Source organism: Xiphophorus couchianus, chromosome 19 (genome assembly GCF_001444195.1).
Source record: "Xiphophorus couchianus chromosome 19, X_couchianus-1.0, whole genome shotgun sequence".
Lineage (NCBI taxonomy): Eukaryota > Metazoa > Chordata > Actinopteri > Cyprinodontiformes > Poeciliidae > Xiphophorus > Xiphophorus couchianus.
This window is the reverse complement of record NC_040246.1, coordinates 10694356-10720681: the sequence shown is the minus strand read 5'-3', so window position 1 is coordinate 10720681 and position 26326 is coordinate 10694356. Positions and strand designations below refer to the sequence as shown.

The following is a 26326-nucleotide window of genomic DNA, read 5'->3' as shown; positions in this document are numbered from 1 at the left end:
ACAATTTGAAGGCAGCAGCAGGGGGCCGGTGGTCGACTCTGAGGACGGTTGACTCAGAGTGCGAGTTGGGCATGAAAGCAAAAGCCGTAGATCAAAGGAAACATGCTCTAATCGCATTAATAGTCTGTCTAAGTCAGTCATGTTGAGATGCAGTGAAACAAGCACTCTTCAGTAGTCAGGGAAGCAACAAGGAGGCGGCATCATTTTATTCAGGAGAAGCAAGAATTATAAATTGGTGGTTTGGATGTGTCGTTGTGGCTGTTGCTCAACAAGAATGCTTTCCCAAAGATCGTTAACATTTCCTGATGTCTGCGGTGGAGGTTTAATTGATTTCAGAGACTGACCTGATGTTGTTTTCAGCTGATTTCATACATTTTGTTGGCAGTGTTAGATGATGATTTTTAGGCCCTTGTTCTATACACCACAACACCTCAGTTTCTTCTTCTGACAGGCTTCCATTCCTGTTTTCACCATCTGTCTTCTCCTTACTTTTGTTATGTTTAAACTGAGCTCCTGATCGGTGATTAATGTGTTTAGTCTCTGTGGTGAAAGCACCATAAAGCATGTAGCGTGGTCCACTTTTGGCCCCTGACAGCTCCTGCTTTGTTCACTAATTCAACCACCATTGTTTTTGCAATCACTTGAGTGCAATCCTTTCCAGGAGCGCACAGAAACCTTCATTCCTGCCCATCACTGATCCACCACATTGGTCAAACTCTACCCACTCACTTTACGCCTCGGCCAAAGTCTTATTGTGTGTTTCCATAAACTCTTGGAGAGTAATTTGCGCTTGGAAAAAAGGGAACGTAAACGATTCGTTCCACATTGCGTCGACTTGACAGTGAATGGGTGAAAATGTAAGGCTCGTGCCGTGAAAACCCGGAGGGATAAAGGAGGGTTGTTGGAGCAACTGTTAAAACAACTGTCAGGAGAAGTCATTCATCATCTGCGGTCAGTGTGATGACGGAGAAGGACACACGTGCAGGGCATAAAATTAAAGCATTGTAGAAATCAGAGTTTTCCACAGCAATGTAAAGGTCTGCAGGTTTGCCCTGCTGATGAAGAAGAGAAGATTTGTTTTATTCATTCCTGGTGTAATTAAAGAAGAAATGATTTTGCGATCAAGCTAAGAAAGACCATAATTTTATTAATGACCATTTTGTTTCTAAACTGCTTAATAAAAGCAGTTAAGTGTGAATCGATTTCCTAAAGTAGTTACAGTGAATTACAGTGAAATATCCCCCTAACTTTTTCCTGTTTTCTCATAACCTCAAATTTCATGTTTTGATAGTGTTAAACATGATAAAACAACAGAAACTAGTGCATTTTGTGTTGGTCAATGGCATAAAATACCAATCAATTACACAGAGTTATGTACTGTAGTTGTTATGGGAGAATAAATGAAAATGTTAAGGGTCATTGACCTATATGTAGGGCACTGTTAACCTGTTTCAATATCAATCTCAATGGTTATTTCTCTTGTTATTTTGAAGTATAATTTGCAATGACTGATTATTGCTGCTGAAACATGTTTATTCTCTCATCTCTAGCCAAGGCTACCACCACTCCTCAAGGTTTCACTTTCCAATCTTTCATCATCCTTAATAACTTCTTAAAATGTCCTGTTGCTAATCTTTAAGTTTATGTGTCTCATATCATTATCGCCACTTTCAACTCTGATATCTTACATAATATGACCTATTGCCAAGCGCAGCCAAGTCCCAGAGATAATCCCTGAAAAAAAAAAAACATAACCACTTTCAGCCCTGAAGGGTTTATCCCAGCACTAATGTTTTCCTTGCAAGCTTCAAACTGCTTCAACTCAGTCAATGCTGGTCAAATGCCGTCATTAATAGGGAAGTCAAGGATTAGTGTCACTGATCAATAGGTTTTAAATCCAAGGATTAAATTCCCTTGGACCATCCCGGCTTGACTCAGTTGAAATGCAGTTGACCCCATGTGTGAGCACTCTTCTGCAAGCCTGTGCTTATTTGTGTCTGTCTGCTTCACAGGCTGGTCAATGAAAATGAGGTAAAATTGTGGCGAGAACAGGCCGAGAAGTTCAGGAAAGGTGAGGAGCTTGCTACCAGCCTGCATGGTTTTTCTGAACAAAATCTGCATCAAGTGAACACCTTTATCCCTTCTTGTTAAACTGCAGACCATGCAGAGCTAATGGCTAAGCTGGAGAGGAAAGAGAGGGAGTGTGAGACAAAGACCCAGGAGAAGGAGGAGATGATGAAGACTCTGAACAAGATGAAGGACAAGCTGCAACGTGAGGGCGTGGAACTGCGTTCGGCCAGAGAGCAAGTGCTTGACTTGTCGTCGCGCATCAGTGACTTTGCAGTAAGAGCTTGTGTTTTATTGGTTCTTGACAGCTGCACTGATCAGGCTTTTCCTGAATGTCTCGGCAAAGGAATTGTGATGTTGTCTCTATGTTTGCCATGCATGTATGTTTGATTTTCACTTAAAATGTCTCAAAGTAAATGGTGCTACTACTTTTATAGGCTGAAAATGGTAAGACAATGTTATTACAATCATTTCACTGAATGTAAAAATATGCAAATGTAATTTGTTTTAGTTTATGCCTTGCCAACCGACAATTAAAGTAAATAAATAAAAATACTGCTCATACCAGTCTCTGGACTACGAATCGATTCCCTTCTAATCTTGAAATTGGATATAAGTTTAGAAACATTACAGAAATACTCCCCCTTAAAAATGGTAAATAAACAGTTATTTGCTCTGTAAGCACTTAATATACAGTTATGCTTTGACTATTCATGAAGCATTACAAAACTGGCTTGTTCACTATTTTATAAATCCTTCATAACAGTAGTATTACTGTAAGTTAAGATTTAACTTTTGTGTTTGATAATTAGAATATTTTTACTTTAAATAAAAGTTTTAATTCCATTTCCACCTGGAAGAAATAATAGTTTTATTCAAAATATTTAACTTCTGTCCATTTATCTTTCAGCAGGGCAGCAGTGTTTCCATGCTGCCTCCCCCTCCGCCTCCTGGTGCACCAGTGCCTCCACCTCCTCTACCTATGTCAGGCAGCTTTCCTCCACCACCACCTCCACTGCCATTCAGCTGCCCGCCGCCACCCCCACCACCTCCTCCGCCAGGGGCACCTCCTCCTCCACCTGGAGCTCCTCCTCTTTTTGGAGCACCGCCGCCTCCCATCCCCTCTTCATTCAACTCCATGAACATGATGCGGTCAAAGTCCATTCCTCAGCCTTCTCATCCACTAAAGTCCTTCAACTGGAGCAAATTAGGAGAGGTGAGACGAGTCTTCCTTACACGTTCTGTAGTAATGTGCAAACACTGACATGTATGAGTAAAAAGGCTATCACCATTGATAAAGACATCTCAAATTTTCAAATTTGCTCATTTCGCAACCAACTTTTAAGTTGTGAATTTGTGCTTTCTACTGTTGAAGGTGTGGTGGTGCCCAATGCATCAGTTGGACAATTTATACCCACTTTGACCACTGAAAATTTTACATTTTGTTCTGTTCATGGTCTACAGTAAGCAAATGATATTGTATGCCTGATTCTGGCTAGAGGAATTTTGGTTCATCAGGGGTCTTTCATATTTCATAAGATTTAAGAGGCCTAAACTTGGATCAGAAACAAAATAAACAGAAAGGACCATAATGCAAAGTCGTCCTATAATAATGTATATTTGTGTTCATGAATTGATTAGATATAGATATTATTACACATGCTTATCTCCATAATTTATGAAAATACTTAACTGCAATGATAAATAGACTGATGTTTTGACAAATGGGGGGTTTGCACACAAAATTACAAAGATCTGGTGCGTTCATCTACTCCGTCCTTGAAATAAAGTAGTGGTTTGTTTTGTAATTGGAGTGAAAGCAATAACCCCCTCCTGTGTTTTTCCAGAATATGATCAACGGCACCATCTGGAATGAAATTGATGACCTGAGGGCGTTCAAGATTCTGGACCTGAAGGACATAGAGAAGATGTTCTCAGCGTATCAGAGACAGCAGGTTTGAATTTGTTTGTGGGTAATAAATACCTGATTACACTTATGCTTGTGAGTGTGTTGAATGCTGAGTATGTGTTGGTAGGGGTGAGCATGCGGATGTTTCAGAGTGACTCTTTTATAGTGTAAACAGTCCAGCTTCAGGCTTACTGGAGCAGCTGTTGGCTGCTGAATGGCTCATTGTAGCTTCTGCTGGTGCCTACAAAACTTTGGTGTGAGAACCAACGGCAGGTCTTGAATCAAGGTCAATTCTGAACCCACAAGGAGTCACAATACAAGAAAACACAAAACTTTTTTCTGAGATGTAGTGAAAATAAACAGATTTATTGAGTAAATCATCCTCAAACAGATAAACTGAAAGCATAACTGGTATGTCTCTTGGGCATACATCAAACCATGCATAGCAATCATTCTCCTCTCTGCTGGGAATTAATTGTACTCTTTTCATTCCATAATATAATGCACAGTTGCACAAACTGCACCTTATATCACAAATATATTCTCCACTTAAATGGATTTAAGTGGAGGATTAATTTGCTCTAATTGGTTTCTAGTAATCACAGTTTAAAGTGAGGTCTTTAAGATTCCATTAAGGAGCACTAAATCATCTCCACTGAGGCATCACCATTGTTGAGTTAATGCATTTTACAGCAGCCGGACAGTTACAATCACAGTGTCTCCTTGCAAGCTTTTATTAAAGAGGAATGGGTCATTTGGGGTTGTTGCTGACAGTGATATACTGCAGGTATTTATTTGTGCAGAGCAGGTTTTTATTGGCACTGGCCGTTGCCTAAATGCTGATCCCAGTGGATGCAGTCGCATAAAAACCCAACATCTTCCTGTCTTTGACAGCCTAGTTCCCGTTTGGAAAGACCCAAATTTAATTTAAATTTCACTGTGCAGTAATGCCGTGTTTATACATGACATACTTTTGTTTTAGAGCTTTTCATTGCTCTTTCTGTCAAAATGGTATTTTATTTACACTTGCACTCTGTAGAATTGTCTGCCACAGTCGTATTTCATCGTCCTGTTTTTCCATGTCAGACTGATGTAGATGCAGTCAAAATTAAAACCACTAAGGTATCCATGGCCAGTTTAAGAAGACAAAATCTGAACTAGAAAACTATTTGTGTTAATCTTTCAGCCTTTTATGTAGATCTTTTGAACCCTAGACAACTTGAAGTACTTAGCATTGTTACGCTCACAAAAGCTTTCCAGCTTCAGCTTGTAGTTTGCATATAGTATTAGTAGTTCTTTGCTTTTGCCTTTCCGGCCTTCAGTGCTAATCTTTGCATGTGTTCTCAATTTTTTTTGTCCCTGCTCTCTCCGGCTGCCTGGGCAGGACCTGCTAACTAACCAATCCTTCAAACAGGTGAGTCAAACATCTTTGAGCTTCTTGGCCATAATGGTTATCCACTTTTTCTGCTTTCATCACCTTGCCTTCTGCCTCACAGCGCCCAGGCAAACAGCAATCAGCTTTGCATATTGAATTAGTTTTTTTCTGTGATGTTATTTTTTTTTTTTCTCTCAGAGTCTCCACTTTAATTTAAAACCAAGTGTCTTACTGAAGTTGCTAATCATCTTTTGCAATAAAATCTACACAAATTATTGATCATCATTATCAGTCACCTCTAAAAGTCAAAGTTTTGGTAGTTTGCAAACTACCAAAATTGTGGTCCCAAACCTAGCTGTTTGGGACCACAATGTTGAAGTGGAAAGACTATAGCCACAACCCAAGACAAAATATTCTTGGAACCCTTTAATTCGGGAAAGTTCACAAGGCCATTTTTAAACAATTTGAAATCTGTAATTGAGCAGAGAAAATATTCATAAGTGAAAATATTTAAAGCATCTCCCAAACTCCCAGAAGTAGAAAACCCCAGCAAATTCAGTTTAAGCAATAAAGTCTGACTTCGTAGAGTCAGGTTTCTGAAATCAGAGTCTCTTTGGACTGATCCTTAGGACCAAACTGGAAAATGTTGGCCATAATGCAAAACACTGTTTAGAGAAAACCAAATGTAGCTAATCAGCACAAACACTTCAGCGCAACTGTAAAGCACGTTGTTGGAGGGGTTATAATTTTTACTTCCTTTGCAGCAACAGGGCCTGGGCATCTTTCATTCGTGAACTTGACCACAAACACCAAAATAATCTAGAATCAGATGTGAAGTCATATGTCTGGAATGCAAACCGGATGATGTAATCAGTGAAGGAATGGTGTAGAAAGGAAACAGGCCCAAGTTATTCTACAAAAATGTGAAAATCTGCGAAATTCATGCAGAAGAATGGCAAAAAGCTACTAAAGGTGGTTTTATAAACTACACTTTAGCCTGGAGTAGCCTAGCTACTTTTGTAGCCTTTGTGTTTAGATCCAATAAATATAGAATCTGGTGAAGACTAGATCTGTTTCCTGATGGGTAATAACCTTGCTGTTATGTAGGGTGCAGTTTATTCACATATTTTTTAATTAGCAACCTTGTGATTCGCAGTTTACCACTAAAAGCAAAACTGCATTCAGACAAGTACACTATTAAGGATTCTGCTCGAAAGTTCAAAGCACAATACCTCGTATTTCAGCTGATGTCACTTTGTGACCAATTGAAAAGTTCAACATTTTAGTCAGTCGTTTCAGCGCCGATGAGGCGAACAGTCTGGCAGAGTTGGCGCTCGTCTGTGAGCCACGAGAGAGACCTTTGAATGGTTTCAGTGGATGGGAGTTGTCCCCCTAACCTGTTGCCAACCCTGTTCAGCTGCCAAACACCCCAGGTCAGCATGGACGCAGAAAAATGACACTTTCTTCAAAATCCACATCTGTTTTAAATATGTCATGCCCAGCAACCTCAAAAACAGAGATTTTTCTGGCGAGCAGGAAACCAGCCTGGACCATAAATAGAATGTGTTTAACATGCAGGCCCCAAACAGCTCTCTCAGAATTTATTCTTTGCTTCAGGGATTTTTATACTACATTTATGTGAGGTTAACCAACATATCTAACAGGCTTTGTTTGGATCAACATTTCTGCTCTTCCTCTGAGAAGTTTCTGATAAAGTGTTGTACTGTGAAGACCTGCTTCTGCTCCTTGTTCGTTGTGTAAGCTCTCTCTGTATCTAAAGGTAACTTGATCTGAAGCAAGTGCAATCCTTTTAGTTTCCCTCCTCTGTTTCGAGTCATGTCTCTTCATTAACACCTTGTTAAATCCCAGAAAAGCTTTCCTTGGTCAGTTAAAGATATCGCAAAGAAGTGAGGAGGAGATGTTAACGTGTATGCTTTGGATTTTATGTGAATGCTCATTAATCTGAGCTACAAATTAAATCCCTTTTATCTTTTTTTATTTTTATTTTTTTACAGAAAGAGACTGGCTCTATGGATGACATCTACGTCAGCACACGGAAGGTCAAAGAGCTGTCGGTCATCGATGGCAGGCGTGCTCAGAACTGTGTCATCTTGCTTTCAAAGTAAGCAATTCAAATTGAAGAGCTGCTCTTACACTTTTAAAATTATGACCATGTTAAAGTGACTTAATGTTTTGTTTTCTTGACCTAATTGATCTTTTTTTTAATCAACTCCCACATTTTCAAACCCTAAAAACATTTTATTAGTCAGAGTATTAAATCCAGTTTATTGTTGAGCTGAATTTTAGAAGATCAGAGATCAACAATGGGTCTTTAGTATCACTACACATTTGTGATGAGCAAAATCGACTAAAAAAATTGTATTAAAAAAGAAATGAAAAGAGATGTACAGAATCCTTCATTAAATGGTTCTAGGAATCTCCAGTAATGTCAATGCATCAGGACAATAAAAAACCGTGCTGCAACACAAACTGCTACAGGAAATCTCCTTGCCCACGTTTATAACCATCTATAATCACTCCTGGAAGAAACTTGGATAATAAACATTACGAGTTCTAATTCTTCTTTATATGAGTCATATATTGAACTAAAGTCTACTAAATTGAAATGTTTTTTCCAGCACTTTTTTAGAGTGTGTTGCAGCTTTAAATGCAGTTGTCCACCTATAAAAACAAATAGGTTTGGTTTGTGTTGCTTCCAGTAATTAAAAGCCAAAATAATCCTTACTTGACATAATCTGAGCCTGAGTTTTTTGACTCACATTAAGGAAGACCCTGCAGCCTTCTGTAGGCTTTCTGTTGTGCTTATTCATAATAGGCTATTCATATAAGCAGCTGTTTAAGCCACAAAATGTGTTGGCTGCTTTAGCCAAGAGAGATTTTATCCGGAAGCAGTGCATGATATGAAATTCAGTCTATAATTAAACATTCAAGTGCTATCAGTGTCGACGTTAACGCGCATCAAAGATGCATTAATTGACCCTTCTCCCAAAGGGGTCACACTACATCTGAAGTTGAATCCATTGCTGTCTTTCAAGATCCACTTGACAATATGTTCCCCATTTAAATCTCCAAACAGCAGTGGTCCTGGGTCCCCTTGGAGGGTTTAAATGCTGACCCCACTCTACAGATCAATAAACGGGCTTCCTGAGTCCTTTGTGCATCTGACAAAACAGCGGCACGCTCCCTGCACTCTCTTTCGTGTCAATAACAAATGACCCCAAAGCTGCAGACTGACCCAGATGGGGTTAGCAGATGGTCAATACAGCTTTGATGCGCGTACTGACAATGCTGTTATTGATCGAAGCTCAGCACACGTACGTCTGAAAACAGCTGGCAGTGCTCTCAGGGGATGAGAGGGAATTGACCAGACTGGTGCTCAGATCGTCAGTATCTAGACAAACAAATGTGTTTGTATTTAGTATTTGATGTCATTAAAGTGTGTTTTGCTTCCCTGCAGGTTGAAAATGACAAATGAAGAAATCAAAAGGGCGATACTAGAGATGGATGAGAGAGAGGAGCTAGCCAAAGACATGTTGGAGCAGGTATGAATCCCTTCAAAATGATCTGCATCTTTACAAGGCTAGATTTTATAGGTTATTCAGAAATTAGTAGGAAAATGGTTTGCAGATGTTCAAAATTAACAGAAAGCTTTCAGGGACCTGAATTCTCCCCAATTCAATTTTTAATTTAATTAAATTTTGATTATTTAAAGATTCCCCAGTGCTTTTATATGTGAGTTTTATAAAGTATTTTTGCATGTACACACTCAAATTGATATGCAAATATTAAGTATTGTTTGATTAGATGATGGAAACCCGGCTCTGATATTGTCAATTTTAAAACACAAACAGATTTATCAGCAAAATAAATGCAAACAAAGCACTTATTAGATATAAAACAATTAATTAAGTATTAATTAATGGTATTTATATTAATTACCATTAATTAAATGGCAGTAAAGTACAATTTAATTAAGAAGACATGTAATGGGTCATAGACACAATTTGAAACCTACTGGGGGAAAAAGGAAATACTGAAGCTGATTGTGGTTTTAGAGTCTCACATGCATATGTTTACTATTTCTTTAAGGAAAATTACTGTTGATAAACTTTAACTGGTCGCAGCTCATACTACAGCTGTTGCGGTTCTAATAAACATTGCTTCTGCATCTTTTCCAGCTGCTTAAATTTGTCCCTGAGAAAAGTGACATAGATCTTTTAGAAGAACATAAACATGAGTTGGAGAGGATGGCCCGAGCTGACCGCTTCCTCTTTGAGATGAGCAGGTAAATGTGATGCTCTTTGTGTGAGAGGGTGGTTTTGATTTCTGTTTTAAGCCAGTTTCATCAAGAAAATGTATCAAGCTTTAGCTTGATTCATTATGTAGCAGAAGTCCTAAATGCTCTCTCCTTGACTTCATCTCCTGTCGGGCATTTAATATGTCTTGTCTCTCTTTGAAATGCTCCCTCCTTGCTTTGGTGAACCTTTAGTCGAGTTTTACATCCCCATTTGTCATCTCGTTCTTTGACAAGAGCCCTCTGGATGCTTTAGAAAAGAGTGTAAAGTGAGAAAGGGGATTTTGCACAATTCACTGACTTCTGACTTTTGAAGTTTCACTCCCCCTAAAGACAAATGTAACTGACCCCTACTAATCTCTCCTCCTTTCATTTCTTTGTTCTTCTCGTCAGAATTGACCACTACCAGCAGAGACTACAGGCTCTGTTCTTTAAGAAGAAGTTTGCAGAGCGTTTAGCTGAAACCAAGCCTAAGGTTGAAGGTAAGGACAAACACGATAGTTCAGTGGTTCGTGAATTAATGCCTCTGCAGTCACCTTATAAAAGGGATCATATTCAGGTTTTATAGTTTTATCATTTAAACAAGGAATCAATCATTATTGCACAAAGAAGTTTTATAAACTCATAACCATAAACACCGCAGTTCATCTTGACTCATTTTGCGGCTCAACAATGTCATTTTTAAATATTCAGAACAGATGAGCCGTTAGCAGTTCTCAAGGCAGAAGGTGCAAAGTACAGTACTTCTCTTTGGATATGTTGAGAAAATTTGATCTAATCAAATTAAGATTCTATTAAATATACAGCTGCTGAGTCAACATCTTCACCAGTGGGTTCAGATTGAAGCCAGATCTTTCCCATCGTTTCTCAAGGCTGTGCAGTTATTTTAGAACTCCTGCAGCATCTGGACCTGCAAACTACAGCTGCCTAAAAACTGCTTGAGGTTATTCTTTGTCGATGTGCAAGTCGGAGGATCGACTTGGATACAAATCTAACCAGCAAAGCGATTATCAGTGATTTATGTTTGCAGATTTAGTTCATCTCAAGCCTTTGCAGGAAAAGGGATGAAGAACATAGTGGAAAGATGTTAAAATAGCCGAAGTCTGGTACCATTTAACAAGTCATTTGATCCAAATACAGTTGGAGAACTGTATCATCTGTGTACTACTTCTTGAATTTTGCTGAAATTTGTGCAGACTTGATAACCTGTTAATAACCATATTATCAGTATTTTTTAAACGCTATATATAAAATAAATTATTTGTTTTATTCAGGTCGTAGACCATTCCAAGGCATTAATTTGCTAATCAAATGTGATTTCAGACAAGCTGTATAAATGAAATTAAATGATGCAGCTTTGATTTTATTTATGACGCAGCTGTCCAACAGCAACTTGTGAGCAGACGAATGTGAATATGTAAAAATATATTTTAAAGCTGGACATAAATTATTAAGGAACATGCTTTTAAATGAGATTGCATGGTTATATGCATGTGTGTGCGCATGCTGGTCAGCTATGTTTTGGTTTTATGCAGTTTTTGCCTCTTCCACACAGCATCCGTGTTACCATGGAAGCTGTTTTGGAAAGCTGGCTCACGTTGAGAGAGGACAGCATCTGCTGTGAACCTGAATCTCACTTCAAAGATGTCAGGGAAAAGCTTTCCAGTTTGTGTGCATGCACGAATATCCATGACCGAGTTGTCGCTGTAGCTTTTAGAGCCAGGGTTGCTTTGGTGAGAAACATCACACTGTTATTGTCGGCGTTTTTATTCGCACTGACAGTTCGATTCTGTTTGTGCTGCATAATTTCTTCTGAGAAACTCAATTCCTTCTGGTCTGAGGTCAGGGTAATATATTCTGACACACATTTCGCTTTCAGCTGGCCCGGGAAGAGAAGAGAAACCTTCACAATTGCTGTTGTTGGATCCAAAAGTCCCCTGACCACACTGTTCATCGATATTCACAGTAAAAAAAAATTTTAAAAAATCTCATTTTGTTTTATTATTCATGTAATTTTGTCACATACTGCAGATTAGACTGTAAGTCTGCAGACCACCCAGCCTGTTCAATGGGAGCCTTTTTTAGAAGACTGCTCCATCAGCCAGAGCCAGGAGAACAGTTCCCATGCTTCATCACAACACAAAGAAGTGTAACAATAACAATATGATGTTTGTTAATGATCTTCACAGTTACACTGATGGTTTCCTTTGTGGAGACGGGGAACCACCTGTACTTTTCCAGATGGTATTTCTCAGGAGAAATGAAACAGACAGAGTTGGCTCATTTTCAGTGTATTCCTTTCCCCTCTTGCTGTTTTACTGATGGAAGGACAGGATACTTTTCCCACCAAGCTGCCCAGTTGTTATGGAGAATGCATAACACTCATTGTGAATGCTGTTAAAAATAAAGGAAATTCTGGGGGAACACGGAGTCAAATTTGGAGCTCCTGCACCTCTGTGGTGTTTGAGTGGAGTAACAGAGTGGAAGGAATAATTTAAGCCCAGTTTGTTATGCAATATACAAAGTTGAACAAGTTTAACTCATGATCTCAGCAGCTGTTTTTCCTCTCTCCGTTTTTCTGCAGCCATCCTGAACGCCTCCGTGGAGGTGGTCCGGAGCAAGCGTCTGACTCAGGTCCTGGAGGTGGTGCTGGCCTTTGGAAACTTCATGAACAAGGGCCAGCGGGGGAACGCCTTTGGATTCAAGGTTTCCAGCCTGAACAAGATCGTCGACACCAAGTCGAGCATAGACAGGTGGGCAACAGAGGGGGACTTGAGCCTTGTTGCAGCAGTCATGACTGGAGTCTAAGACTTTGTTTTGCAAAACAAAATATTCTAAGGCTTGACTGGGATTCAAACACTTAAAACTTCTGACATAGGTCTCATGAACTAAAGCAGTGAAAAACTGCAGCAGACCACAGCTGTGGTCTTTAAACAATGGATTCAGGTACAAAATAAATGTAACTGTCCTTCTACATCTCAACTGCTGATAATCTAGAATCATCGCAATCAGATATTTCTGGCTTTTCAGAATATTGAAATTCTTATTCAAATCATTCAAACATCAGGTAATCTTTTTCACCAGTAGATTACGTACGCCTAGCTCCTTATTCTGCAATTTTGTAACATATATTGGAAGGTTTATATGTAAACACTTTATTGCATCCGACTTCTATTTCCTGTTTCATTCATTTGAAAATTTGACATAAGCTGGTGTTCCACCATTTCGACTATTTTCTTTGAATATATATGGCATTTGTACTTCAAATTAGGTAAATAATTTAATGAATTTGCTTTTTTTTTGCAGTACTTGTACACACATTAATTTAAAGTGCTTCATAGGAAAACAAAGGAAAAGAGATGAAACCAATTGAAACACATCAAAACATCACACATAAAAAACATGATATAGATTAATATGTATATCATGTATATGTATATAATATGAGTATGAAATCTAAACTGCAAATTTAAACAAACAAAAAAAAACTAAGATTTGATGGAATTTAACTTGTAAAGTAATATTCAACTTAATAATTTTTAAGCTGCAATAAACTGTAATATTTTAAGTCCTGATTTAAAGGAACCAATAGTATCTCAGGTTTTCAGGAAGTTTGTGTCGGAACTAATTAGTGTAGAGATTACGTTGTACCTCATCTTTCTTATTCTGGTCCTGGGGAATCAGAGTGAAGACGTCTCTGACGACCTGAGAGGTCTGTATGGTTTGAGCAGCAACTCTGGAATTCATCTAGGTCCAAGACCATTGAGTGTCTTATAAATATCTTAAGTTTCTTTTTACAAACAAGTAGTCAGAGCAGTGATTTAAGGACTGGTGTTTGGCAGAACCGTGTCTTTTGGATCACATGCAGCTGCCTGATTGAGCTTTTTTCTTTTATTATTTTAACAGAAACCGCTACAGACACCATTAAGATATTCTAACCAAGTGAAAATAAAACTTGTTTTGATTAGAAACCCTTTATTCTGGCAATTCTTTAAGGTAGCAGTAAGCTAATACAGCAATATAACCAATAATCTACCACAATTCAATGTTATGGGGAGAGTAGATGGCCAGAATCCAACATGAAAACGTCACTTTCAGTCATTAGAGACTTAAAATTGGAAAACAATGAAATCTCGAGCCTGTCATAAAAGCAAATCTCATCTCATTAGCATTTAAATATTAAGCCAATTATGAGAAAATAAAAGAATGATCAGAGGAGGCCCTGCGGTAAAACTCGCCACCCATGTATGGAGGACATGAACCAGCCGCGTTTTGGGTTTGAGTCCCGGCCCGTTGGCATTTGCTGGATGTCTTCCCCCTCTCTCACAACCCACTTTCCTGTCATTTTGCTAGCAAATAAAGGCAACTAGAGCTGGAAAACTTCTTAAAAGAATGAACAAAGAGTCCCTCTGCTCAGTGTTTCTTCACCATCCGCTGGTTTCTACAAAAGTTAACTCAGAGTTTTGAAAGAAATTGACAGAAAAATGTGAAACTACTTCAGCCTGCTGCAGAGAAGATAGACTCGCTCGAACAAACAGCATGTGGGAGTTCTTTTCTCTTTACAATAATGAAATGTTGTCCGAGCCATCGGTGTTGCCACGGAAACAGGCACTACTGGCATAATTTCCAGCGACTCAGATGCATCTTAATATAAACAGGGAGATGAATTGAAGTACAGCACTCTTACTCCACTGGCTCCATGACCTAATTTTCTTCTGTGCACTCTGGTGTTTGGATCCAGCACATGAAACTTTATACTATCCAACTCTCTCCGAACACAGTACATTTGAGGGAATAAGTGGAAGCATTGATATTTTCAGAGGAATGTCATATTTGTAATTATCGCATCGCTTCCTCAGGGCCTTGCTGCTATTTAGAGGTGTGTTACCACGGTAACTAATCAACAATCTCTACACAGACAAATGTGCCAAGAAACAAGTACTCTTAAAAAATTCATAGCAAATGTTGAATCTTATTGAAGAGATTTTTAGAATGTGGGTCACAACTGTGTTGCATTTTTTAAAATGTTGAAACATACCAATACTTGTTGTTCAGATTAACTCTAAAACGTCATTTAAGATGGACCTCATGCTTGTTATTGTGCAGGATATATTTAAAGCCGAAACATTAGTTATTATTGCCAAGAAAAAAAGATTTATAAAAGCATCATCTTGTTCATTGGATATGATTATTGGATTGAGCAGCGTGTTAGCATGTCAACAGTTCAGCTGGACTCAGAAAAATAAAAGTCGTAAAAATCCACAATAACATGAGCTTATGTTCTGGTACAATTGTTTTAAAATAAAGTGATAATGTTTGTGAGACCAAAAGTGGAGATTTCTGGATAGTTTACTCCACACCATTAAATTAAATAACAACCAGTAGTTTTCCAATAAAAACTAAATTCTATTTAGAGGATTTCCTGAGTCTGAAAGCCAATCTAGATCCGGACCAAATGCTAAGTTAATCCGTACCCAGTCCTCAGGCGGTTTTACACTTTTCACATTCAGCTGCTGCTCAACTTTTTTATAACAAAATTACTTGAAATGAACTGAAATTAATTACTTGAAGCTTTCTGAATTAGCTAATTTGTAAAGCCCCGAAATCTCAAGAAATGTTGCTGATTAGGTACTTTTTCGTCACATAATAAATACAGAATATGGGAAGAATAAAATGAAATTTTGCAGGGGAAAAAACTATTAGAGTCAAAGTTTAGACAGCTTACTAAAGGTAGACAGTGTTATTGTTCACACCTGGTTGTTCTGTTTCCAGTCTGTGAATCTTTGATAACTGGGATTTTTACTAACATTCAGAGGAAAACTTTTTTTTTTTTTCTATGTGAAGCAGACGTTTATTTTAATCAAATTAAACATTGCTTTTAATTTAACAGGAACATCACCATGTTGCACTACTTGATCATGATCTTTGAGAAGAACTACCCAGACGCGCTGTACATCCAGGAAGACCTCAGGAGTGTGCCTGAAGCCGCCAAAGTCAAGTAAGAATATTTCTACCCCCAAGCTTCACCATCAACTTCATGTAGTTTATAATATAAGGTGCAATCTATTAAAGTATGACTGATAACTGCAAACTTTTGTTGATCTTCTTTCTCCTCAGTTTGTCAGAGTTGGAAAAAGAAGTGCACAACATCAAAAGTGGGCTGAAGGCTCTCGAGGCGGTGAGTTGGGCTGAATTAGTTTCCTTCTCCCTCCCGCTGGTTCTTCTGCCGCCTGTAATTATGCTTTTGAGCAGAAACAGTGATGTACGGCATGCTGAGGTGTTTAAATGCTTTTAACGGTCGGCGCTCTGCAGCACGGCTGTGCCACACACAAAAGACAGAAGCAATTATAATTCATTTAGGCGTTTGGTAAACTCTCAGTGACCAGCTTTTGTGTCCCTGTCGCTTCTCACCAGGAGCTGCACTACCAGCAGAGCAGGATGAGGGAACGTGGGGATAAGTTTGTGGCTGTGATCGGTGACTTCATCACTGTGGCTGGGTTTAGCTTCTCTGAACTGGAGGACCAGCTGAGTGAAGCCAAGGAAAAGGTAACTCGATAACTTTCTGGAGCAAACTGAGGTCATCAGTTTTCCAATCTGTTCTTACTGTTTTATACCTTAGCTTCAGAATTACAACGTTATGTTGACATGAAAGACTGGGTGAATTTAAGAGACCATCAGAGCGAAAGCTCATATGTCCACGTGGGTGGCTGTAGTGGATCCGAAGCCAGTCATCCTTGTTGACAAGCCTGTATGTCAAGAGGACTGAGGAATAAAGTAGAAAAGGCGGAATCCGAGAAGCGTGAAGCCTGTGGACATCCCTCTGAGTCCTGCGGGGCGATTTCAGCTGCACTGAGAAACCCAGAATTGAAAGATTACTCGGGAATGCCCCCTCCCACGTCTTCTCTTTGTCTCTTGAAGTTAGTGTTTTAAATCCCCTCTCTTTCCATTTACAAGTGGAACAACTGGCCTTTTGAACTCTGCTGGCTCAAGTACTGATGTATGGTAGGAAGTGTGTCAGCTGAAGACGTCAGTGGGATGGAGAGAATGTTGGAGTAAATCGGTGTTGAAAAGATTTATGGGAATATGTTTAAATTGCTGGCTGTCGGTGCTCCAGTTCTCATTTAGCTCTCTGAATGCTTCTAAATCTCAGAGTGGTAGTTCAGCACAGATTTTACATTGTACTGCACAATCTATCCTCTCTAATTAACGACAGTGTTGAAGTGCTGAACAGCTGTATTTCTCAGAAGAATCAATGGGTTTCAAGACAGACGGAAGAAAAAGACATGAAACCAGGTTCATGAGTTTCATGCAGAGCCTCCCTTTTGGTTAATTATTTGCTCAAGGAGGGGCGAATATTGGAGGGAACATAGTTTGGACGTCATGGGAGACAAACTTGGAAGAATAGGGCACAGAACAGGTAACAGACTGCACTGACTGCACTACAGTCAGTGCAGTAAAACAAAAGAACCTGTGTTCTCCGGCCCAGACTCCAAACACACAGCTGTGTATGTCTGTGTGGTTGGTAAGTGGGTGTTTGTCAAGGTCCTCTGATGGCCTGGTGGGCTTTCAGTGTAATACAAATATGGAAGTCGGGATGTGTGTTTCTTCTTTAAGAAGGTGAAGGATGACCAAACAGGTCAGCCCACAAAGACTAATAACGCTCCATGGCTACAGATGTGTGTGGCTGCTACAGAAACAGGGCATTGCTATGCACAGTACAAAGGGTTACTGTTGCAAAGGTCATGGAATCACTTAGAGGTTTTAAAAAAAAAAAAGCAAAGTATTTCATTAAACTATAAAACCTTCTATGTCTCTATTTCTGACCAAGAAGGATACTCAAAATTAGACTAAAAACAAAAATTATGAGCTCTAGTGGGCTGTAAATATCCATGTTTTGGCACCAATGCAAGTTTAATCCAGTATTTTGTACTGCAAAGTCTGAACTTTTAAAACTGGCACTTCTAGATCTTTGGTAAGCTTTAAGTAATATCGTAAGAACATGCTAACAATAATTTCTTCAAATAATTTATAGATCTGTGAGCAATCATCAAAGCATATCCTCCGTCTGCTTATCCAGGTTCTTTTTATTTACTAAAAAAGGTGAATTTAGGCAAAACATGAATCATGCTCATATTTCAATGAATACCAGCTAAAATGAGTGTGATGCCATTTGGTTAAAAAAAAAAAAACTACAACAAAAATTATTTTCACAAAGTTCTTTTTTGAAAATTACATGCAAACACAGTATTAATTAAAATATATGCATGTTGAAGACAAATTTGACTTATTGTGTTTCCTACAATGTTCATTCCACGCACCTTAAACTTCTAAAGTTCAGAATGTTTAATTCTGAACTTTCACCAGAATTAAATACTTCTTGAAAGTTCGGGTGAAATTTTATAAGTTTGTACAGTTCAAGCATTTTTCATGTTGCATTTAACATTGCCTGGAATTTTTATGCACTTTTGTTATTTATTATACCAAGTGTATTTGTATTTTCAAGCTTAAATTTTCTCAAATGTTTAGTGAGCACATTAGCTAGTCACTAAACTAGCTAAGCTAGTGACTAGTCACTAAACTAGCTAAACTAAGTGGAGAAATGCTAAGTGCTTTCAGAGGAGGACACTCCTTTGCTTTGCTTTGTTTTGCCTTCCACAATGAAAATCATATTCCTTCGTTCATTGAGTGTTTTTGTTTACCCATTTAGCTCAGATCCCGAGGGAGACCAGAGGAAACACTTCTGACCAGATACATAATTACAAGCAGAGGGGAGGGATAATGGTGGGGTTGTTGTCATGGACACTGGGCCCATAATGACAGGATGGTTTTGCTTCCTCAGAAAAGAGCAACTGTGTTTTTCATCACAGCGCTGAGACCACATACAGAAAACTAGATGGTTATAAACAAGAGGGATTTTAAGATGTTCTGTCACTCGACACCCACATAGAAGTGGAAAAGGCATGCTGCATTTCTTTGCTTTCTACTTGATTGTTTTACTGCTTAGCTGTAGTCACTCAATTTCCTCTAACATTTTGGATGAAGGAAGTCTTTCTTCTGATTAGTATAGATTTATATTTAACATCTGTATTTCTTTCATTTGTTAATACCTTTTGAAAAAGTCCCAAGTTGTAAAATGAGCGAGTGGCAATAAAAATGATCTAAGTCTCACCACAGAGTAGGTGAAAACTCATACATGGCAATTAAATTAAATTAACCAATACTTACCAGTGCTTAGCTATTAAGCTCATTACTGGGGCCATTGTCCGCTGTGGGATCCACTCCTGTTCTGTTACCTTTAAAAGCTAATCACACACACAACTCTCCACCAACTGGTGAAACTGTTGGTATTCACATACTTTCAATTGTAAGATGGGGGGAAATAAAACAAAGGAAAGAAGTAAAAGTAATTTTAAAACATAAAAAAAAACTTTATGAAATTATAGTTGCACGCATCTTTATTTCTGAGGTAAAATAGTCTGCATGGACACTCACTAGCTTCTGTATTAGCCAACAAACTAGTAACTAATGAAAAAAAATATTATTTTTCATTTTTGTTAACATATTAAGACTTAAAAACTCGACTGAAGAAAAGTGGACTGAAGTTATTTCTATTTGAAGATGTATCTGTACTGCAGAACAGAGCCGACTGTGTCGGAACGTTTGGCTCCAGGCAGCGTTCTGGCGCCAAGCACTGAACAGCTTGAACAGGACTGTGTGGACATACGGTGGTCAAATCAAGCAGCCTTGCTACGATGTGTGTGTTCCTGCAGCATTTAAGAAAATGAATTCCACATACCAGAGTTTATTTTGTAGGGCATACATATGTATGACCATTTGGTTTATTCTTGGAAATCTGGATAATTTCGCAAGATTCAGTTTGTGCATTCATTTTTATCTTAAAATCTAACATCTCTCTTTGTAGTTTGCCAAATCTCTGAAGCACTTTGGAGAAGAAGAAGGGAGGATGCAGCCTGACGACTTCTTCGGCATCTTCGACACCTTCTTGCAGTCGTTCAGCGAAGCTCGGCAGGACCTGGAAAACATGCAGCGGCGCAAGGAGGAGGAAGAGCGGAGGGCACGGATGGAGGCCATGGTGAGACACTCCTGAGAGGCTACGTCTGACTAAATGTACTCTCATCTTCTTCATAATAACAGTTTCTTTAATCCTTATTCAGCTGAAGGAGCAGAGGGAGCGTGAGCGGCGGGCTAAGAAGGGCGGGGCCACAGAGGAGGTCGGCGGGGAGTTTGACGACCTCGTCTCTGCGCTACGCTCTGGCGAGGTCTTTGACAAGGACCTTAACAAATTCAAGCGAAACCGGAAGCGCTCCGTCAACCAGCTAGTGGAAGGTGGCGGCCGAGAGAGAGCCGTCACCAAGGTGAACTACTAAAGTTGGAAAGAGGAAGTAGAAAAGCAAAACTTTAGAGATCTAAAATTTGCCGTGGCGTAGATCAACTGTATCCCAGAGCTTTTGAACAGTCACGACTTCCTTTGGAGCAGATGTTAGCAACAGCTGGACTGGACGTGTAGAGATATCCATGGACAGCTACGCTGCCTCAAAAGATGCAACACTCCCCTTGGATTGGTCTTCTAAAGCTATTTCCGACCTGTTTATCTCCATAGTTGGGATGGAAGGATGGAGAGACCACTGTGACACATTGTCCCACGTCATCTGACTGTATCTATTGAACACTGTTCTTCAGGTTCTCCTTGTTGATCACTCCTGCTCTTCCTCAGAAACCTTCTCTGTTCTTCTGAGAGCTCTTTGGTGCTGAAGTTTGGTTATCGGGATCAGAACTCTGGGATTAGTCAGTCACGTTGTATATAGACACCAAATGGAAAGTATGGTATCTTGTGAAGCTTGGCAGGTTAAATATAAACATAAAAGATAGATGAGGGGGTATCTAAGCCATTACGTCCACAGTTATGGTGCTTTTTCCCTGAGAAAAAGAAGATTTTGCCGGTTAATGGATCTACGATCGCAAACGTCTGACACTAAAACAACGGGTATAGAGTCCAGAAATCTCCTGTTGCTTCACAATAGTGAATCCTTACCAGTGGCTTCTGATGGCACACTGCATCCCCAAGAAGATACCAACCACAAATTTTCTAGGGAAGAAAAACAACAACAAAAAAACAACTCCTCACATACAAAACTAAAACAATGATTGTGCCACAAGAATTAAGCCTCAACATGTGTAAATGGTTTGAAAGTCTTTCTGGCATCAAGTAGTGCCAAAGCAGATAAGAAAAACCAATGTAAATGTATTTACACTAAATATTCTGCAATTAGGCGTTGATATATATTTATATTTAGATGCAGACAAGCTAATTGCAAAAGATGTAGAAGTTTGGGGTTTTTTATGTTTCAGCATTTTGGGATTTTGTACACAATGCATTCTTTTATGGTGTTGCAGGTTCACATTGCTGTTGAAGTTCACTTACTAAATATTTTGTGCTTGACAAATGAGAGGTAACTGCTCATCCTTTTTCACTCCTTCATGTCTTGTTTGCACTGTAGTTTTTTTGTTTGTTTTTGTTTCGTTTTGTTTTTTTGACAAGCATTCAAATTTAAACTCTAGCCAACAAAAAACGGATGAAGGGAATGCCATAAACAAAATTAATGGAGAATTCCTCTTTAATCAGTTTACAATATTGTCGCTATTTGTAGCTACTTATTCTCAGATCTGCCTGTAGTATACTTCATCAGTTTCATTATTGAATCCCCCATTTGTCTCAGACCTCACCTTGTAAGGAGGCTGTTTTTTTTTTTCTCTTGTAACGCTGGGGTATAACAAGGCACTTAAAATTAGACTAAACTGACTGGATACCAACCGGACACAAAGCCTCCATGCTTACTTATTTTGGGCTACTGGTTGCCAAAAAAAACATAGAAGCCAGTTTTATTTGTTTTCATAAGATTTTCCAGTTTTAGTTGGGAGGTGGAGGGGGTTATTATTATTTGCACATGCTTTTCCAAAACTTCAGCAGCAGGAATGATGCAAGTTGCAACAATGGGTTGAATTGTTTGCAATATGTAGATCCATTTCTAAAGGACAGAGTAACCAGATCTAAGTCATCAGATCTAAACCAGTTCAAAGACCATAACATTTCCTAGTTTGATTCATTCTAGGTTTGAATAACTAGCAAGGACCAGTTTGTGAGGCGTCCAAGACTGCAATCAGTCTGTGGGAATAAGATGTTTGAACTCCTTCACTTTGTTCAGACAGGCTAAAGACGTTGCAAAACAGACGCTTATTCAGTTTGCTGGAAAACAGAAGCAGTTGTTTCCATAGCAACAGTTAAAATAAACCAAACCCACTTGTTTACAATGTTATTTATATTAGGTAAGAAATATCCCGACTTTATATATAAGGAAAACCGTATACATCCATGTGCTCAACTACAAAAAGGACTAAACAAAGGCCTCTCCATTTGACCCATATTTCTACATCTTATCTGCTAAATGTTTGTAAATGTTCACCGTTAAGTGCCTCAGATCCTGTTTTTTTTTTCACACAAATCATTCCTTTGTTTTAGTGCTTGTGGCTTTGCAGAAATCTGTTTTATATGGTCATTAAATTATAGTTGGTTTGCAGTAACTGGCGCCATCTTGTGGTCAAAGATGGTTTAATTGATTTTCAAGTCAATCTAAGCTCCAGGTACTACAGAAATCGCCTCAAAACAACTTCTTTTTTGGGGGGGCTGTGATTGATTGTGTAGTGTGCAGATAATCCCCCGTAGCTTTAATTTATCCTTCTTTTTTTTTTCACTGTGACGCCTCATATTTAATAGATTTACGTTTTCATCAGACTAAAAAGACCCAGATGTGAAGTTGAGATGGCGCAGAGAGCTGCAGTCTCTAGAGATTAGCCCTTACACCAAATTATTTAGACACTTTAAATTAAAAAGAGGAATCATCTCTTCTTAAACCAGCATTTTAATCTATTTTTGAGCTCTTCTTTTTAACCTCTGCTCTCCTTCCTCTTGCAGCTAATCAGTCAATATACCAGACTTCAGCAGACCATTTTTAAATTCCTCATTTAGAGCTTTAACCCATTTAGTGCAGAGTATTCACTGAGGGATATTTGAAAAGTTGTCAGTATTAATACATGTTTGTGTTGTTACATGTTTGGATGCTTATTTGGCCATTGACTGGCTGTTTTGAAGTGTAAAGATGGAAATCAGAGGAAAGAAATTCGTAGCTTGTTCAATGCACTTTTTATAATGATGATGGGACATTTCCATTTGCAGCACCAGTGTCAGGGACTTGGCTCCTTCTGAAGACGATAGTTGTGCAGCAAATTAGTGTTGCTAAAAGTAAGGCGCGTAGGGAGAAGAATGGAAAGTGAGGACAAGGATGCTGGCTGGACCGCCGTCAAACAAGTTGACAGTCAGTGTGAGTGGCAGGGATGGGATGTGGAAAATCATTTTTAAAAAAAAGAAAACTTCTTAGGGGTTTTGGGTGGGTTCTGTCTCCACCGTATTTGTTGTTACATGCACATGACGTTGATCTGCATGCCTACAGAAGGTTGCACAAAGTATGATTTATTGATCATTTAAAAGAACATTGCTTGTAGAATGCAACCCACCTGTTACACCACAGTTTGTACTGCCTGAGAAAAGTCGCACCCATTCTTTGAGTTTGTATAATTGTGAGAAGTCAGTATTTTTTACAGTTGGAAATTTTAAAAAAAACATGCTCCACTGAATGATGTACAGTTGGAAAACAGAAAAGCATTTTGTACACCTTTGTTGATGTTTGAGGTAAGATAAAAAAAAAAAGATGAAATAATTGAGGAATGTTCCATTGTTCCTGTACATTGTACCTCTATTTATTTGCCTTATTTAGTTTGGTATATTTTGTATGTACACACAGCATTACAGCAAAATGTTATATTAAAAATATGAATAATTGAACTGTAGTCCATGTTTGGATAATTCTGAGACTTGTACAAGAATGAACCCATTTTGTTTTGGTTTCTATAACTTCATTTTTGTATTTTATTTTCTCACCCCATGTCTTTTGTAGGGTTAAAATAAACTGATGTCCCTAAAAACTGATTGTCTCTGCAACTGCATTTGGTCTTGAAACAAATTTTGAGGTAATGTGGTGAGCAACGTTTGAAACGCATTTAATGGGAATTGTTTTGGTGCAGAGTTATTCAAAAACCATACTGTTCCCAGTTATGATTCCACAGGATTGTCAAAAGCCCTGTGTCAATTGGTATGTTGTGATGATTCACAAATTTTCAGAACTATTTTTCTGCACTTGTGTGGACTTAACTAATCTTTCACAATAACAAACTCTTTAATCTTCAAATAGGTCTCCAGATGTGTTTGGATGAGTTGTCCTTTTGCAAATGAGACAGTGGAACACATCTCATTTGTGATGTTCTACTTATCACAATCTTTGATAAGTGGAACACAATAGATGGACAAATAATCACACACAGTAAAGCATATTCTTTACTAAAATACAATGACATCAAATAATTTAATCTGTGATATAATTCTTCATAAATGCCACAAGAGGGCAATATGCACACATTTTCATAGGTCAACAAGCTGCAATCACTGATTTTTTTAATTTATTTTTTTTTCATAAAAGAAACATATGAAAGAAAAAAACATCAAACATTTCTACATTTAAACAAAATCTTATTTTGCTGAAGACAGTAACCAGATCTTGATTATCCAGTTTTTTATTTATTTTTATTTTTTTACATAAAGAGATGACAAAAAACCCCACTTCCATCTCAATTAATTAGATCATTTCAAATGTGTCTATTGAATTTATATAAAAAGAAAAATACCTTTTCACAATAAAAAAAAATAATTTGATTTAGCAGTTTTGCTATTATATTAAACATCATGTTTAACATGTTTCAGAATTTTCTTTAACATAGAAAGTCCTCCAGGATCAGTACTTCTGTGATTTTCCAATTTCTTCAAAACCTTCCATTCACCTTAAGCAAGGTAATCAGATACACTCAGAGCGACAAAGGTGGTTGTAAAAGAAAAGAAGACTTCTGCAGGGATTTTTACTATTTCAAGTATTGGAATAAAATTAAACACAACTTCTGCAGCCAATAATGCAAACATTACTGCAAGTTGGCCCGCCACCCTAAGGATGAGTGCTCCAAACAGTGGACTGAAGACCAAACTTGTGCTGCTGGAAGGTGTGGTATTGAGGAGAAAACTAACTAAAGATATCAAAACTAGATCAACCAGGAAAGAAATCCATGAACCTAGTATGAGAGTTAGCGTTGAAGATAAAACTGCACAAGTAATGTAGACCTCAAATGGCATTTTTGTGTTTCAGATGTAAGGTTTTCTGTTTGTGTCCTGCAGAATTTTCCTCTGGAATCTGGAGGAAAATCATGCAGGAGGTGGCTGAAGGTGGACAACAAGAAAGCTTTTGGAGAGTTTCTAAAACCTGATGTTGAGAGAAAAAACAGTAATTGTTAGACTTTATCTATGAGAATGTTTAATATGGAGAAAATAATTTATTTTTCACTAAGTCAATTTTTTTCCAGACTAAGATAAGTTACCAAAATATATAACCCAAATATATATGTTGAATGACTAAGCAATTGATGTTTAGTCATCAATTGTTCTATTGGTGACCATCAATAGAACAATGACCTGCAACAGAATGGCTGATATAAATAATTGTGGTTACCCAAGTACAGATGTCCATAAATATCTAAACATCTCATTGAAGTGAATAAATGCAGTTATATGAGAGACATTCCCTTAAGAAATTTACAAATTTAAGTTATTGCTTCTAAAATGGGTACTTCAATGTATAGAAATATGGCATTGACTACATTTTTCCCTTCACTGTATATTTTTATGCCATAGGTGGCACTGTAGTATGTCAATTAAGAAGCTGCTAACATTTTAAATTTACTTGAGGGATAAATATGTGTGAAGGTTAATAGTTTTGTGTGTCTTTTGTCAGTTCTGTAATGGACTCACCAAAACTGCCTCAGTTTCTTCTCATTTGGAGTAGCAGGATTGTTCCTGGTATCCAATCAGCCCTAAACATGATATGAAGAAAATATCAGAAGATATGTTTGATGCACATCAGGCTGTTTATCTGCCTTAGGTATCTTTGCTCTTTAAATTGTTCTGCAGATTTTGTTCTTTTGTCCATACCTTGTGCAAAGCAGTTTAGCTGAATTTAATATTTCTTGAAAACATATGAATGAATCCTTTTTATCGAAAACAAGATAAACATTAGAACAAAGGTTGTCTGAGAAAATAAGGGTAATAATGGTGTTTGGAGTTAAATATGAGTCTCACTTCAGGCAAACTATAGTACAGGTCAGCAATTTGAATATTGTGAAAAAATATTTTTCCTCACTTCAGAAAATGAAACTCATTTCTTCATTGTGACAGGGATTGACTAGCCTTGAGACAATAAAAAATCCATTAAAGAATTTGGGAGAGCTGAACAAGTCAGAAGCATCTATTGCATTTCATTTGGAAATCAATGTCCAAGAGTCCAGAGGGAGAGTAAAGAGTCACAAAATCAATGTTGATTAAAGACCGGTGTGAAGTTTTCACAATTAGAGAATATTTTGAAGTGCCATTTCATCTGATGGAGTTAGGTCACTGCGTTTTCTGAATTCTACAGTCAATCCCTCGTTACTT

The 26326-nt window shown here is 38.1% G+C and overlaps 1 protein-coding gene across 5 annotated transcripts in view; it reads left to right on the top strand.

Annotated features, from left to right (window-relative positions):
• Positions 1-23727, top strand: part of daam2 (dishevelled associated activator of morphogenesis 2) — a 103038-nt gene extending 79311 nt beyond the window's left edge. For 2 of the 5 annotated variants that reach the window (XM_028000214.1, XM_028000215.1), the window contains exons 12-26: positions 2013-2071; positions 2159-2343; positions 2978-3283; positions 3915-4022; positions 5361-5390; positions 7367-7473; positions 8830-8914; positions 9551-9657; positions 10060-10148; positions 12251-12419; positions 15557-15664; positions 15784-15844; positions 16081-16212; positions 19589-19759; positions 19842-23727. In XM_028000214.1, coding sequence (XP_027856015.1) covers positions 2013-2071; positions 2159-2343; positions 2978-3283; positions 3915-4022; positions 5361-5390; positions 7367-7473; positions 8830-8914; positions 9551-9657; positions 10060-10148; positions 12251-12419; positions 15557-15664; positions 15784-15844; positions 16081-16212; positions 19589-19759; positions 19842-20054 — 1930 coding nt within the window. In that variant the 3' untranslated portion in view covers positions 20055-23727. The remainder of the gene's footprint in view (positions 1-2012; positions 2072-2158; positions 2344-2977; positions 3284-3914; positions 4023-5360; positions 5391-7366; positions 7474-8829; positions 8915-9550; positions 9658-10059; positions 10149-12250; positions 12420-15556; positions 15665-15783; positions 15845-16080; positions 16213-19588; positions 19760-19841) is intronic. The other 3 variants (XM_028000216.1, XM_028000218.1, XM_028000217.1) reach the window with 3 other exon arrangements.
• The last annotated feature ends 2599 nt before the right edge of the window (positions 23728-26326 follow it).